Below are 16227 nucleotides of genomic sequence, written 5' to 3'. Positions count from 1 at the left end.
CTGCTCACCTGGGCGATGGCCCACTTCACCATAGGCCCGCAGGCCAGGGAGGCCCGGTTGACGATTTCGTAGTTGTAGCTGGGGTTGGACATGTAGTTCTTCTTCATCTTCTCCCTTATGGCGTCACTGCAAAAGAGGCGCTGTGTTTCTAAGCACGTGGAGGGCAAAAGTGAAGAGGAGCTTTTTGGAAATCAAGAGCCAGTTCCCCTCTGCCACCCCGGTGCCCACGGAGGATGCTCCAGGCCATGGCTCGCCCTCCCGCCCCTCCCCTCCCCTCCGGGGCCAGCTCTGCGCTCCCAGCCACTTGTGGGGATCACAGGGGCAAGGGATCAGAGAACTGCCGTCAGGAACGGGGGGAGGGAATCTGGCTGTCTGGGGTGGAAATGGCCTGGAGAGGCGTCTGTGTGACCCGTGAGCCAACACTGCTTCCTGCGGAGGCCGCGTCAGACGCCCAGGCCCCAGCAGACAGGAGAAGCCCGGGCCCCTGGGCCCGCACGCCCACCCACCTGATCTCCTCGGCGGAGAAGTTGACGATGGTGGGGATGAAGTTCTCTCTCATGATGATGGAGCGGATCTGCTTCCAGTCTGTCGTGCTCTCCCCCAGCAGCAGGCAGATGGACTCGAGCGCCAGCTTCACGGCAGCGGGAGGGTTGGCCATGGACCGCACCTCCACCAGGTGCTGCTTCTTGATGGACTTCACGGCTGGGCACGAGGGGGGGGCGGTGAGGGGGGCCAGACCACAGTGACGCTGCGACTCCCAGCAGAGAGGGGCGCATGCGCAGGAGAGCTGAGCCAACGCGGGACGGCCTGTCTTAAAACCCTCTAGAGTAGCTGCAGCGGCCAAAACAACTACTGCCACGTTCTGGAAAATGGATGGTATCTGTACAAATGCCTCACAAATCCTGACTCCTTTACCTCTGTAAAGATGTAAATACTTTAAAAGAATGAAATTGCTCATTTATGTTACAGCCGTTAAACAAAGACGTCTTCAGTCCACACTTTAGTACTTGTCTTTACTGACTGGCTGAAGATGTGGAATTAACAGTTCAAAAAAATTGGCCAACACGTTTCATAAGCAGAAATGTGCGTTTTTTTTTTCCAGTCTGAACTTTCATTAAAACACTTTTAAAAGTGGTCATTTGGCAGGTGAGACCTAAATTAAATTCTCATCCAAATCCAACTCAATGAAAACCCAGTTTGGAAGGCCACTTCCAGTCCTGTGTGGTGTAATGTGAAGACTACAAGCCGTCAGGTGACCCAGAACAAGTCTGAGGCTGGTGGGCGGGAAGGCCGGGGTGAAGGCCGCTCCCAGGTGTGCGGCAGACAAGGACAGGGGCCCGGGTCACAATCTCCTCCTGAGCACGTCCCAGCACACGGGGTGCAAGAGGGAGGGGGGAGGAAGCTGGCAACTCGTCACTGCTGGCCACAACCAGGACACTCAATAGTTACGGCAAAACTGCACACTTCATGACATTCCTAGCTGAAATTCAAGCCGAGGATTTGCAAACAGTACACTTAGGAAATCATTACCAAATTAAGAAAATGTTTTGATGAAAAACTTACTAACTTTTTCTCATAAAAAGGGCCCAGGTGGTGCTAGTGGTAAAGAACCCATCCACCAATGCAGGAGACGTAAGAGACGTGGGTTTGATCCCTGGGTCAGGAAGATCTCCTGGCGGAGGGCATGGCAACCCACTCCAGTATTCTTGCCTGGGGAATCCCATAGACAAAGGAGCCTGGTGGGCTACCGTCCATGGGCTCGCAAAGCGTTGGACATGACTGAAGCACCTTGGCGTGCACGCGTGGGGAAAGTGGACTAGCTCCACGGGGACCTCACTTTCAGAGATGAGGACAGTCTGAAGTAGTTAGGGAAGGTTTCTGAGACCTCTCACTGATGCTTTCGGGGACGTACAGCACCGGGACCTGTGGGGGGCCCTGCTGCCCCCCACCCGCCCCGACGCGAGGCCCCCGCGGCGAGCACACACCATTCTGGGCCTCGATGACAGCCGGCTCCACCTTGTCCAGGTCTTCCTTCACGCTCATCTGCTTGTCTGCGATGACCTCCTGCTGCTTGTGCAGCTGCTCCTGGATTTCTTGGCTCATGACCTGGAGACAAAGCATGGCTCAGCTCTGGGGTGAGCACTGGTTAACTTGCTGAATGAAACCCTAGACAGCACTCCTCACGCCGCCCGGGACACACACGTGCGTGCGTGTGTGCGCACCCACTCCACACACACACACGTGCATGCACACACGCACACACAAGCCGGGGAGACGGAGACGCGCGGCCCAGACAGGCCACAGTTCCCGGGACAGGAAGCGGCACCTTCTTCTTCTCGGCCTCCTGCTGGTCTTTCACCATCTTCTTCAGCTTGTCGTTGGCCGCTGCGTTCTTCACCTCCAGCTCTTGGCTCTTTATCCTGAGGTCCCGACGCAGCTCTTCCACCTGAGGAGCAAAAACAACATCAGGGCGACAGAAACAGGCAGGGCTCGCCTAACACACAGCCTGGCCCGCTCCCTCCCAGCGAGGGCCGCTCGCGCCGTGGCGGACCTGGTCGACCGTCTCCTTGATCTTCCTGAGCCCCACGTTCAGGTGCATCTGCTGCTCCTCCAGCTCGCTCCGCTTCTCGTGGAACAGGTCGGCGTAGTGGTTGATGAAGTCCAGGTAGTGGCGCGGCGTGATGGCCATGGTGCGGCCTCCTCGCTTCGCCAGCCGGGCGTTAGCCTTTTGGAAAATGAAGACCATGTCAGTTCTCCGCGATTTAGCCTCAAAACGTCACAATTTAACCTCAGAACATGACTGTTCTGCTGGCATGATGTGGTGGCATGGCTCCAGATCTCAGGAGTCCCATCACTCGGGACTGGGTCCGGCTGCCTCCCGTGAGACACCAAGAAGCCCTCCCACCTCTGAGGTTTCTCCTCCCGCTTCTCTGAGAGGAGGGTTGTATTCGCAGGGGTGTACTTCCCAGGAAAAGACTCCCCACGCTGGTCGTCACTACACAGGCGTCAGTACACCTCCTCTCCCTTCTGCTGATTTTCAGCGGAACCAAAATAAGAAACGGCATTGAGAAGGGTGAGACAGATCACCTCCTCCGGTCCCCGCAGGTGGAGGGAGGTGTGGAGAGGGCAGGGGGCAGTGGAGGTGGCCTGCGGAAGTGGGAGGGCAGGGCCCACAGGATGCCTGCAGGTCAAAGTGCTCTTCACAGACCCCTCCGATGGGGGCAGACTGCACTCCTCTGATACAGAGAACCCACGGAGAGGCAGCCAGCAGAGGCCAGCAGGTCATGCCCCGTGGGGCGGCCTCTGCATGTGGGGCTCCCACTTGCTCACGGCCACGAGGCTCTCGGGAGGCCGAGCAGGGACGGTGAGGGCCGCGAGGCCTGAAACACCAACCAGCTGGCCCTTCACAGAGAAACCGTGGCCCCTGCCCTAGGGGAGCACACGGCCTGGAAAGAGGCAGCGAGACAGGGCAGATGGAGGCAACGTGGGGAGGGGCCAGACGGCCCGAGAACATGCCACCGGGCCCCGAGCAGCTAAGACGTCGCTGACAGAGGCAGGAAGCAGGCGAGAACCAGGCACTCTTTCCTGGGCGACAGTACAGTGTCAAGCCCGAGGTGCCTCGGGGGCTACTTCTACATCAGCTCAGTTCCACGTCAGCACGGTGGTCAGCTTCGCTCCCGTGACCTCAGGACTGAACCCACCTGGTGAAGAGTCTGATGAACAAACACACAGCTGTTCACGATGGCCTCGCGGTGAGAGGGCGGCTGCGGCAGCTTGTCGTACACGACCGGCATGTAATCGGGCACGATGTAGTTTGGCTTCTCCAGGTCCATCTTACTGGTGAATTCTTTGCCAACCTGATACAGAGCTTCCGTGGACCAGTCCCCAAACCAGTTCAGCACACACCTGCAAAGACACCCACGTCTCGGAGCGGCTCCCGAGGGCGGGGCCTGCCCCAGGAAAGCAGAGCTGTGCGCGGTGGGCGTACCTGTTGAACAGCGCGGGGGAGGTGGCGGCGCGGTCCTTGAGGCCCTCGGAGGACGGGTTCATGGTGAAGACGACGTGCAGGTTGCGGATGACCTGGCTGGTGAACCACTTGTACAGCTCCTCGTGGGAGTCCAGCATCAGGCCCTCCTTCTGGGCCCCCTCCTTGCACTGGGTCATAAGGGTGGCGTACTCGTCTCCCTCGAAGAGGCCGGGCACCTGGGAAACAGCACAGTGCCCTCGCTGGCTGGTCCTCGGAGCCCGGCGCCACGGAACGCGACCCGCACGGCACGTCAGGGGTTACCTCGCCGTTGGCCAGCAGGGTGTTCATCCGCTCCAGGAACCCGGAGTCCAGCACGTTGGACTCATCCATTATGAACGCGATCTTCTCGTTTTTACAGCCGGAACGCCGCAGCACCGTGCGGAGGTCTTCATCAAAGTCCTCGCCCGTGTACTTCCTGTGGACCTGCAGGAGTGGGGCGGGTCAGCTCCTTTCTCACCCAAAGAGCTACGTTCGTGAGCAAGGATTCACTGTGGGGATCAAGAGGCTCCGGCCAGACCCACCTTAATCTGGTACACACTCAGCCCATTCATCCAGGCCACGAAGCGTGACAGGGTGGTTTTGCCCGCTCCACTGACACCAATCAGAAGCAAGTGGCCCTGAGGCTGACGGAATATTCTGGAACATCATCAGAAGGGATGCAGGTTGAGGCTTTTATGCTCCACTCCCCCTTGGATACTCCAATCCTAACACTTTTCAGGATCTAGTCTATAATATCTGGAATGCATTTCAACTTGTATTTGTACATTAAACATCCATGGAGCAACTGTGATTTGCCAGTGAGGCAGCAAAGGTGAAAAAAGACATGGCCCTGTCTCCAGACACCCTGACAACTCGAGCAGGAGGGTGAGCGCCCGGAACCAAGGCAGGTGGGAGGCGCCTGGAGAGGCAGAATGAGGCTCTGCTTAGTGGGGACATTGGGGACAGTAGAGCTGGACTCAGAGGAGGAGTGGGAATCGCTGGCGGAGGCGCAGGGGCCTGTCAGGAGGCCAGCACGAGGCCAGGCATGAGCCCTCCCCCTACCAGTAAATTGAGAGCAGTGTGGGCGAGTGGGGAGGCTGCAAAAACCAAAAGCCCACCGGTCAATCCTGAGCACGTGGTCCAAGACCTCGTTGAACAGGACCAGAGGCACGTCCAGCTCTTCCTCGTAGAAAACTTTCAGCCTGGCTTTGACATAATCTCGTAACTCCTCTTGGTCTACTGGGATGTAGTCCTATAGGAAAGAAGGGAAGATCTACTTAACTAAGAAGAAATCACCTCAGTTCTTACAGCAAAGTGGATCCCATCTCTACACACTGAAAAACTGTCCTAAAGAATGAGAGAAAAGTAGGTATTTACAACACAGCAACAAAAAAGAAAGCGAACTAGGGTGAGACCTAAAGACACGGAAAGTCTTTATGGAGAAAGCCGAACATCACTGAGAGACAGCACAGAACGTGTCGGTAAATGAAGAGACACACCACAGTCCCGGAGAGAGAAATGCAGGACTGCAACCACGCCAGCTCCCCACAAGTGACACATGGATTCAACGTAACCCCAGTCAGAGTCAGTGGTGGATGGTGGAAGTCACACCGGCGCAACTTGACAAGCCAACTCCAAAGTTCATTTGGAAGAGGAAAGGCCCAGAATGCAAAGACTCCCCCAGAGAAGAGCCAGGAGTGAGGTACTAGCGTCCCAGCAGGCAGATTCACAGCCATGATCACGAGCACGTGGTTTTAGCCCAGAGAGCAACGAACAAACCAGCCAACAGGACAGAGCTCTGTAAGAGGCCCCTGCAAAAACCTGTGACAGAGCCACCCAGAGCCCCCGCGCCAGGCCGTGGACATGCACTTGGGGAACCCTACATGCTAACTCAATTCAGACTGAGGATTTAAATGACAGTCCGTTAACAACGCTCATTCTTCCAATGATGCTATAAACAAAGTGAAAAGACAAGCCACTGGTAGAAGATGTTGCCTGTGAATGAAACAGGATTAGTATCTAGAGCCTAGAAATAAACAGGACATTCTAGCAACACTGCACAGAACTCCCTGTTCTTCCCGCTTCTGTACCCCTGCCTCCCACAGGCCCTCCGTCTGCCACGCCCTTCCTGACACCCAGATGGAGGCCTGTGAACACTCACCTGAGCCCCCACACCGGGGTCAGCAGCTCCCAAGACGGAGCTGCTTCACCGTATGAGTCTGAGCTCCTAAAGGAAGACTGTCCTCGGGCGCAAGTCAGCACTGCCCACTGAAGAAATGCACGCCAAGGCTGCAACCTTCTAAGACGCCCTGCTCTCCTTCTGAGAAAAGGACAACTCCCAGCTATTCTGGAAATGTCAACTCTGCCTAGGATCTCAGTACATCGAACACTTGCACACAGATTACCCACAATGCCTTGTTTTTACGGTGAGGAAAGTAAAAGCAGGTGAGGCAAAGACTCCCTTCAATGCAAACATGTTGAACCACACCTTCTGGTGGTCAGCATCCACAGCTCTCAGAGCAGCCTGCTCCTGGGACTGTCTGCCCTAAATTATTCACGGCTACAATTCTGTAGCCCATCACACCTCCATCATGTGAGAGTTGGACCATAAAAAAGGCTGAGTGCCAAAGAATTGATGCTTTTGAACTGGGGTGCTGGAGAAGACACTTAACAGTCCCTTGGACTGCAAGGAGATCAAACCAATCAATTCTACAGGAAATCAACCCTGAATATTAATTGGAAGGACTGATGCTGAAGCTGAAGCTCCAATACTTTGGCCACCTGATGCAAAGAGCCGACTCAATGGAAAAGACCTCGATGCTGGGACAGACTGAAGGCAGGAGAAGGGGATAACAGAGGATGAGATGGTTGGATGGCATCACCGACTCAATGGACGTGAGTCTGGGTAAAGTCTGGGAGACTGTGATGGACAGGGAAGCCTGGTGTGCTGCAGTCCATGGGGTTGCAAAGAGTCCAACACGACTGAGCGACTGAACAACACCATGCCTTCCTTTACAGTAAGTGCAAGTCAAAGACATTTCTGATTAGATGATGATCCTAACTGAAAGGACAGAAGGAAAGGAGTACTGCAGACATGGCGCCAATGCGTCACCTTTGACAGCCAGTTGCTGTACAGGATGGGGCGGCTCATGGCTTTCTCCTTGTCGATGTTGGGAAAGTGCTTCAAAGCAACCATATCGATGTTTTCATCGGTCCAGCGTCTCTCCTCATCCTCGACAAGTCTGCAGAGGAAAAGACAGAGGCCGCGCTGAGAAAACACCAGGCTCTGAGGGTGCTGTGGGCTACTCCAAGGCCTGGCATTAGTCTTCTACCAGAAACCTTCATTTCCCGCAAATGAAAGAACCAAAGAATCTGAACTCAAGATGCCTTAAGTGATCCAGAATGTAGATATTACAGTGCAGTGCTTAAACACACGAAATTAAAAATAAAAGAAAAATAAATAAAAATAACAAAGCAGGACCTGGGGAAACTAAGAATTTGTCATAAAACAAAGGTTGTACAGAGCTATAAACAAAGAATATAAGGAAAAGGTTCTGATTTTTAAAAGTCAGTAATTCTTAAGATTTCTTAAAAGATAAAAAGACTCAAGCCTTTTACTGACACAATGGTTAAAACCACAGAACCTCCCATGATCCATGCTGAACACCAACTACAGCTGTCAGGAAGTCTTCCCTCTGGTACTGGTCACTTAACCAGCAAAAGTCAAAGCTTACAAGTGATATATGTGATCAAAGTTTACACTTGATATAAGTGGTTAACAGGTAAAAGAGAAAAACCACAGCCCCAGAGACACAGCTACAAATCCCCTGCTGAGAGCCAAGGCTGAGGACGAGGGAGGGCTCACGGTTACAGGACGGCACCCCAGGCTGTAGTGAGAAGGCACTGAAATCACCTGTGACCTCTGCACTCTGACCTTTCATGGGGCCCACCCGACAGGGAGAGGTGAACTAAAATGCCTTGCCCAAGGTCCAAAGATAACCAAGCAGGGCCGTCACAGCACCGAGATCCTGGGCAGGGGGTGGCCATGATCAATCACCAGAGGTGAGGCTCCCCTCCACCAGGGGGCAGGCAGGCCCCGTGCAGACTCTAGCTCAGGGGTCAACATAGGGGAGCAGGGAGCTACCCAGACCCTTGGCTTCACCTGTCCTGGAAGAGACGGAGGGCTTCGTGTGCCCAGATGCGGATAAGGCCTTCCACAGGCAGCGTCTCCAGGGGCCTCAGGGCCTCGAAGATTCCCCGCACCCAGCGGGTCATCTCTCGGGGTGAGTAGATGTAGTGGGGCTGTGTGTCCTGAGTGAACCGCTCCTGTGGGAAGAAAAAGAACACCAAGTTCCGTGTAAAGTCCCAAGACAAGAAAAGCAATAGCAAAAGGAAATGTGGCATAACATGTTTATATTAAAAAAGAAGAATCTACACCCTGCGATATGTAAGAATGAAATAATAAATAATGGGGGGACTATGATTTAGTACAGAATTAGATCCAAAGTGCTCACTTTATGTTGAAATTAATTATATCTTATTACATTGAGAAAACTAAAAGTAAATAAAACTACAGAAAAATTCTTATAAAAATGCTTTTAAAAAAATGTACTTCCTAAGCTGAAAGAAAGCTTTTCTAAGCATTATCTCAAAAAGAAAAAGAAAAAAGTTTACATTTCATGATACTTAAAACATGTAGGTAAAAGGCTGCAATCATGAAAAGTCTAAAGCATTTGTAATAACATGACAAGTGAGCTCTCACACAGGACTCTAAGCTAGATGATGTCTCAGTGGAATGTTGGCAGCTCTCCTGCAGGAGCCCTTATTAGAAGCTAACAGAGGAATGCCAATCAAAACCATGAGAAGCACCTCTGCTCATCCAAGGAGCAAAGACGGTTTGAATCAGCCTTTTTCCAAGTCTGGACGAGGCACCGTGGTGGGAGTGTAACTGGTCCAGCCTGAGTGTGGTGGCCACACCAGGTCACCATAAACACCACGGAAGAGTGAGCGCAGACCCACGTGCCCGGGTTGGGTCTGCTGAGACACAAGTGTGCACACCCGCTTAGAAAGTGCACCGTCCAGTCTCAGCTTCATCAGGGAATGAAGATGCACACACGGCCGGACCAGGACGCAGAACAAGGGAGACGAGGCGCCTGGGCGTGGCACCGGCTGGAGGAGTGACCTGACTTAGAGTGCTCTGCAGGAAGCCTCCGTGCTGAGCAGGAGCTCACGGAGCGCAGACTCTTCCCAAGCCCTCGGCCCCGGGAGCGGGCAGGGAGACCGCGCACCTGGGACATGGTGTAGAACTCCACCATCGCCGCAGTGAGTGGCTCCGCGTACGTGCGCAGCGACGGGATGAGCCGCAGCATGGCCCGGTTGAAAGTGCCGTAGATCTGCGTCAGCGAGGCGGGGCCCGGGTAATCCACGTACACCACGGGCACGTGGCGCAGGAACCTGTAGGGAGAGCCCGGCTCAGCCTCCGGCGCGGCGTGCCCGCGCTGGAGGACCACCCCCTGCCCCGACCCCAGGCTTCCCGGCACAGCTCAGGGTGGCCTCACACCGAGCAGCAGATCCAGAAACCCGAATATGAAGCCAGCAGAGATGGGAAAATGACTCCGGCTTATTTCAGCCTCACCCGGGCCCTGCAGGCAGCTCTGGGCAGCTCACTACTGCTTTCATCCTGAGTGTGTTTCCGAGGTTTCCAGCACAGTGCAGGGAAACCCAGAGGAATCCCAGTGATGAGCAGTATTTTGTTACTTTTATCATCAAAACCTTGTTTCTGTTATGCTGTTTAAAGCAATCCTGGAACTGGTGTGTGTGAGCCCGGGGAAGTCTACCAGCGGTGTTACCTGTGAGAGAGGGGCTTTCTCCCAGGGTCAGTGGGCGGGTTACAAGCCCCCACAAACTGGATCCTCTCCAGCTTCACCCAGGTTTGATCAGAGGTTCGGTAAAAGCCCCCATGCTCCACCATCTGAGAAAAGGGGGTGACGCGTCAGGAGCAGAAGTGAGCAGTAACGTGGGTGGGGAGTCGGGGCCTTGCGGACAGGAACAGACCTGTCTAATAAAGGATATGACCCTCTGCGTCCCGTATTTATCCATGTCTGGCAGGTTGATCTCGTCACAGAACAATACCAGCCACTTTCCAAGCTGCACGGGGGCCAGAACGACCCCGTTCGGGGTGCGTCTGTACTCGCAGTAGTGGTCAAAGGTCTTCAGCAGGAGCTCTGGGGTGGTTGCACTCGAGAAGTTAAGACCCACAACCTGCAGAAGGACAGGGGCCAGGGGAGCGGTGGAAGGCCGATCGCGTCCCTGGCCCCGAGGTCGGCCGCCCGTTCCTGCCCCTTTACCTCCATGTCGGGCAGGGCCCGCAGGGCGCTGAAGAGCGTCATGGTCTTGCCAGACCCGGGGGGCCCACACAGAACCAGCGGCTTGTGCTCGGCCAGCCAAGTATACAGGAGGGCCTCGTGGCGGACGGTGTCCAGAGTGGGCACCACCACGTCCGGGGCGGCCACCTTGTGTGTCTCCACCTCAATCTGTGGCACCTTGGCCTGCCACGGCGACCACTCTCCACTGATGGACACCTGCAGACGGGCGGGCGAGGGTCAGCCAGGGTGGGGGGTGTCCCCCGAGCCTGCCGGCCTGCAGGACCTGCTCCCTTTCACCCAAGTCAGGACCTCCAAGTTAACCCTCCTTCCCTGTGCCATGGGAGACTAAAGGGACAAGATCCCCCAACAGGAAAGGCTGATCAAGTGCAGGCGAGGCCGCTGCGGGGCGAGAAGCGGGGTGGACACTGCCCTCCAGCACGTGCCTCGTAGTCGATGATGGGGATGTTGGGCGCGGCGGGCAGTGGCACTGTGGTGATCCTCCTGATGTACTCGCCCAGCTCTGCCCTCATCTTCAGCCTGCTGTCTCCAGACAAGGACCAGAGGATGGCGTAGACCAGGTACCGCTGCGGGGGAAGGAGGCAGATCCCGATTTGAGTGGAGTCTCAACATTCAAGGAGAGACATACGCAGCGACGTCAGCCCTGCAGCCGCGGTGCCCGGAGCCGCCCGGCCCTGACCTGGATGTAGCGCTCCAGCTGCTCGCTCTGCATGGGGAAGTCAGGGTGGTTGGCGTTGTACTGCGCCACGTTGCGGCAGGCCTGGTGCAGCATGGAGAAGAGCGCGCCCAGGCAGCGCAGGCGCGTCAGGTCCATGATGTGCTCCAGTGTGAGGGCGTGCTCCAGCGCCTTGGTGACCAGCCCGCTGGACGTGAAGTACGGCTGCATGATCGTCGCCGCGTCCCTCTGGATCTGCGAAGGCGGGTCAACAAGTTCAGCGGCCAGCTAGCAAGGCTGGGGGACTTTCACCTGCTCTAACCCGGGCCTGGGGGAGGGCCCCATCACGATGAAAAGTTTTATGGGTTGAAAAATGAGGAGTCGAGGCTCCAGTGACCAATCCCACTCCTTCATCTTGGCAGTTCTCAAAAATCACGCTTCCTGGGAACACTGGGTTTTACCATCAAAACTGAAAACAGGCCATTTTTCATCAATTTGCAGAGAAATCTTAAAGAACTCTTTAAATTTTCCATGCATGTCTACACTTTTGCAACTGTGACCACTGGCTTCCTCAGAAGCTGGCGTGAGGCAACGCTGATCATGCTAACCTCCCGCAAGTCCCAGGCTGCAGCGGGGGCGGGGCTGCTGTGACGTGCCTGGACTCTCGGGGGCAGGGGACCCCCTGGGCGCACACCGCCAGCCCCGCCCGCACCTGCAGCATCGGGGAGGCGGCCTCCTCGCCCTCGTCTTCCTTGCCCTTGCGTCGGCGCTGGGCCTCATCCTCCCCCTCGTCCAGTGGGATGCTGCGCAGCCTGGCCAGGAAGTTGTTGAAGATCATGTCTGTGCTCAGCACGTCCTCGCTGAACCAGACCATGCCGCAGCGAGACACGGTGGCCAGCGTGGCGTACTTCAAGTCCTGCACCTCAAACATGATCCGCACCTGGAGGGAGAACGGCAAGCAGATTTAAGAACGTGGGCTTGGCAGGTATCAGCAAGTTAAAGTTGGTTTACCTACCTACCTACTGAAAGAGCGACTTAACTCTAATCTCTCTGCGCTCAGTTCAGAAGTAAAAACATCTAAGTCTGCATTATTCCAACACCCAGCAGCCTGTCTCCTTAAGAACTTGGGCCGGAAAACAACCCTGTGGTTGGGAGAACCGGGAGCTCTAATGCGACAGAACCATCGCTCCCTGGACGGCGGGGCTCCCTGGACCACAGGGCCCGCAGTGAGGGGCTGTGGCCAGGCCCTCGCACTTGAGCCCGCCAGGCTGGCCAGCAGGGTTTCCGTTTGCACAGGGGGTTGGCAGCCTCGCCGGGTCCATCGCTAGTAGATGGTGGGGCTGAGAGGCAAACCAGAGTCTGATTCCAGAGCCTTCACCTCAGGGCTAACGTGCCTCACAAGGAAATCCACCTTTCCGACAACAGTCAGAATCTGCTGGGTGATGACCCTAACAAGTCACACCGACACTCGTCTGCTGAGTGCGTGTTCCTAGACCTGCGTCTTGGTTTCACAAGTAACATAACTGCTAACGCTGACCCTCTGTCGTGATGAAAGCACCCACTCACCCACTCAGGTCCTGCTGGAGCCTCCGTTCCCTCAGCCCACCAGCAGATCCCATCAGCACCCGCTTTAACTCACACAACTCGGTCACTTCTCAGTATCTCCACGGCCTCCCAGCTTACCCCGGCAGGCAAGCTCCAGTCCTCGGGGACCCCAGGCCTGTTTCCCCTCGGGTCCTGTCCCTACGTCCCTGCACCCTGGCCAACCGCCCCCCTCCCGGTGTGTGTGGGCATGTCCAGGGGCTCCTCCCGCCACCAAGGCTCCATCCCAACGCCCGGGAGCTGCTCCCTCAGGCCCTAGTCTCCACTGAGGCCGCCAGCAGTCCCGTGAAGCCCTGACGGACCGATGTCCTGCCTCAGCCGCGTTACTCGTCTGCTCGCTCCACAGCCCCGTGCCCACTTCTCCCGTCTGTGTCCTCCGCCTCTGATTGTGAGCCCCAGGAGAGCAGCGGTTTTGTCTGTGTTGGTTACGGCTGTATTTGCAGCATACAGAAGGGGCCCGGCACACCGTGGCACTCCATAAACGTGGGGTCAAAGCATGAACACACGTCCATGCCAGGCCTGCGCATGGTTACCCACCTATCAGGCGTTGTAATCAGAAGGACCCATACAAGACGCTCATTTCCGAGGGATGACCGTGAGGTCCACGTCTAAATCCCTCACTGTGCCACTTCCCAGAAATCCCCACCACAACCCTACCTCCCCGGGCTGCAGGAAAGGCTGATTACAGAGCATGCCTGACAACCAGTGAGCAGCAGGTTACAAATGAACCCTCTGGAAAGTCTCTCACTGGCCCTGGGGATGGAACAACCCTAGCAAGAGAGGCGCCAACTGCGAAGCTACTGCCCCTCGGCTACCCCAGGGCGACCAGAGCCGCCCTCCTGGCTGAGCACGCTGGGCACAAGCACGCAGGCCATACGTTGGGCGGGAGGCTGAGGCGCTCCCCGTTGGGCAGCGTCAGCAGCTTGTTGTCGTCCAGCACCGAGTTCAAGTTCTCCACCCACTCAGGGTCCACGTCGCCGTCAAAGACGATCCACTGGCGCTTCTGCAGCTCACCTCTCACGTTGTCTATGATCCTGGAGTGGAAGGGGTTAAGACAGCAGTGACTCAGACTAAAACGCTCAGCTTGCAACCATCTCTGAAGTATTCCGAGACTGTTTAAGAATAATGCAGTTTCCACAAGGACAGAACGCCAGGCCCTAGTTTTCTGGAGGCCCCGACCCCACCCCACGTGCACTCACTTTCTCAGAACGTGTGTGAAGAGCCCGTCCGTCCACTCCCGGGTGTTGGGGTCCAGGGTTCCGTACAGGTGGTCTTTGCTGATGGCTTTGGGGTCGATTATGTGGGCCACACCCTCCACACCCTCGAGTCTCTCCAGAGCCTTCAGAAGGACGCGCCAGGCCATGCTCTTCCCGCTGCCCGAGGGCCCCACCATCATCAAGCCGTGGTTGATCTGGGTGATCTGATAGAGCTGGAGAACCTGGGGGCAAACCCAGCAGTGACATCAGCGCTCAAGAGAAGGCACGCCAAGGCTCCTTCCTGCTCCTCACTGTGCCCGGCAAGAGACATGTGCTGGGAGCCCTCCAGGCAATGCCTGCGATCTCTAACCAGAGTCCCTGAGCCAGACACAACCATGGCGGATAGAGAAGGGTTTAACTGCACTGAGGCGCTGTCTGAAGAGTCAGGGAAGCTGCAGCCAGTGGAACGGGCGCTGCTCAGCAAGCTGCCTCAGGAGAGACCCCTGCCAGGAGGATGGAGGGCAGCTGACGGAGCCCTTGTCTAACCCAGGAGCAAGGCTCAGGGTCACAGGCACAACCTGTGCACATGACCCTTTTCCCTAAGTGACTCTCACAGAGGAGACGAAGGGAAGAAGCCGGTGCAGAAGAGACTGTAAACTCTGTACCAATGGGCATGTTTATATTGTTAATCGTGATGCTGGAAAGACCTTCTACTATCAAAGACATTTCTTCCCCAGTGTCTGTCATTCCCCTTTAGCTAGCATTTTCAGAGAGCAAACTACACCATGTGAGTGAACATTTCAGGTAAGTTTTGCTATCACTGCACTTAAGAAAATAATCCTACCAAGGGTCTTAGGACAAATCTTCACAAACCAGATGGCATGCCTGGTGGACACAGGCCATCAGATGCGGCTCCTCCCAGGTAGGCAGGGCCGCTGCCACTCTCGGCCCCTGGAGGGCTCTGTGAGGCTCCAGCCAGCCCCACGGCCCCTGAGGGGGGCATCTGTGAGACTCCAGCGAGTGCCACGGCCCCTGGCGGGGCAAGGGGGTCTGTGAGGCTCCAGCCAGCCCTGCAGCCCCTGGGGGGGGGGCATCTGTGAGGCTCCAGCCAGCCTTGCAGCCCCTGGAGGGGGCATCTGTGAGGCTCCAGCCAGCCCCGCAGCCCCTGGGGGGGCGTCTGTGAGGTTCCAGCCAGCCCCGTGGCCCCTGCTGGCGGTGGGGGGGCATCTGTGAGGCTCCAGCCAGCGCCACGGCCTCTGGGGGGGCGGGGGGGCGGCTGTGAGGCTCCAGCCAGCCCTGCAGCCCCTGGGGGGGCGGGGGGGGGGTCTGTGAGGCTCCAGCCAGCCCTGCAGCCCCTGGGGGGGCGGTCCGTGAGGCTCCAGCCAGCCCCGTGGCCCCTGCTGGCGGTGGGGGGGCATCTGTGAGGCTCCAGCCAGCGCCACGGCCTCTGGGGGGGCGGGGGGGCGGCTGTGAGGCTCCAGCCAGCCCCGCAGCCCCTGGGGGGGCGTCTGTGAGGCTCCAGCCAGCCCCGTGGCCCCTGCTGGCGGTGGGGGGCATCTGTGAGGCTCCAGCCAGCCCTGCAGCCCCTGGGGGGGGGGGGGGGGGGTCTGTGAGGCTCCAGCCAGCCCTGCAGCCCCTGGGGGGGCGGTCCGTGAGGCTCCAGCCAGCCCCGTGGCCCCTGCTGGCGGTGGGGGGGCATCTGTGAGGCTCCAGCCAGCGCCACGGCCTCTGGGGGGGCGGGGTGGGGTCCGTGAGGCTCCAGCCAGCCCTGCAGCCCCTGGGGTGGGGGTCCGTGAGGCTCCAGCCAGCCCTGCAGCCCCTGGGGCGGGGGTCTGTGAGGCTCCAGCCAGCCCTGCAGCCCCTGGGGCGGGGGTCTGTGAGGCTCCAGCCAGCCCTGCAGCCCCTGGGGCGGGGGTCTGTGAGGCTCCAGCCAGCCCTGCAGCCCCTGGGGGGGCGTCTGTGAGGCTCCAGCCAGCCCCGCAGCCCCACTCACCTTCTCCACCCACATTCCGCCGACCTCCTCTCCGTCCCCGTAGGTCAGGTACATCTCCTGACACACTTTCTTGAGCTCCTCCCGCAGTGCCGCCATCTCGCCCCGGTGGTACTGGACGCCGGGGAACACGTCCGACAGGAGGCTGAAGAGCAGTGGGATGTCTTCGGCCACCAGCTTCGGCACCATCGTCTCACAGACGCTCTGGATCAGGATCTGCGGGGGAGCGGGCTGAGCTCCGGGGGCGGCGGCTCCGCGCTCACGGCTCTGTCCCCGCAGGGACCCGCCTCCCCCTCGCCCTGAGAACAAGTGCGGAGACCCAGCACCCCGCCCCACCCACCCCACTGCTGCCCGTTTAGCACGTCCGTCCCGGGACCGTGAGCCCTGGATCAGTG

The 16227-nt window shown here is 57.5% G+C and overlaps 1 protein-coding gene across 1 annotated transcript in view; it reads right to left on the bottom strand.

Moving 5' to 3' along the window:
- Positions 1 to 16227, bottom strand: part of DYNC1H1 (dynein cytoplasmic 1 heavy chain 1) — a 61611-nt gene that overhangs the window by 11425 nt on the left and 33959 nt on the right. The window contains exons 32-53 of the mRNA XM_052659503.1: positions 15836 to 16048; positions 13846 to 14084; positions 13524 to 13680; positions 11757 to 11984; positions 11069 to 11299; positions 10815 to 10955; positions 10354 to 10587; positions 10061 to 10267; positions 9856 to 9977; positions 9295 to 9460; positions 8169 to 8332; positions 7119 to 7248; positions 5125 to 5258; positions 4549 to 4663; positions 4289 to 4450; positions 3989 to 4203; positions 3702 to 3906; positions 2552 to 2725; positions 2327 to 2446; positions 1986 to 2106; positions 507 to 702; positions 9 to 126 (exon numbers count right to left, since the gene is read on the bottom strand). Of these exons, the coding sequence (XP_052515463.1) occupies positions 9 to 126; positions 507 to 702; positions 1986 to 2106; positions 2327 to 2446; positions 2552 to 2725; positions 3702 to 3906; positions 3989 to 4203; positions 4289 to 4450; positions 4549 to 4663; positions 5125 to 5258; positions 7119 to 7248; positions 8169 to 8332; positions 9295 to 9460; positions 9856 to 9977; positions 10061 to 10267; positions 10354 to 10587; positions 10815 to 10955; positions 11069 to 11299; positions 11757 to 11984; positions 13524 to 13680; positions 13846 to 14084; positions 15836 to 16048 (3792 nt within the window). The remainder of the gene's footprint in view (positions 1 to 8; positions 127 to 506; positions 703 to 1985; positions 2107 to 2326; positions 2447 to 2551; positions 2726 to 3701; positions 3907 to 3988; positions 4204 to 4288; positions 4451 to 4548; positions 4664 to 5124; positions 5259 to 7118; positions 7249 to 8168; positions 8333 to 9294; positions 9461 to 9855; positions 9978 to 10060; positions 10268 to 10353; positions 10588 to 10814; positions 10956 to 11068; positions 11300 to 11756; positions 11985 to 13523; positions 13681 to 13845; positions 14085 to 15835; positions 16049 to 16227) is intronic.

Source organism: Budorcas taxicolor, chromosome 21 (genome assembly GCF_023091745.1).
Source record: "Budorcas taxicolor isolate Tak-1 chromosome 21, Takin1.1, whole genome shotgun sequence".
NCBI classification, from domain to species: Eukaryota; Metazoa; Chordata; class Mammalia; order Artiodactyla; family Bovidae; genus Budorcas; species Budorcas taxicolor.
The sequence above is the reverse complement of the archived record's forward strand: the minus strand, read 5'-3'. Positions and strand labels throughout refer to the sequence as shown.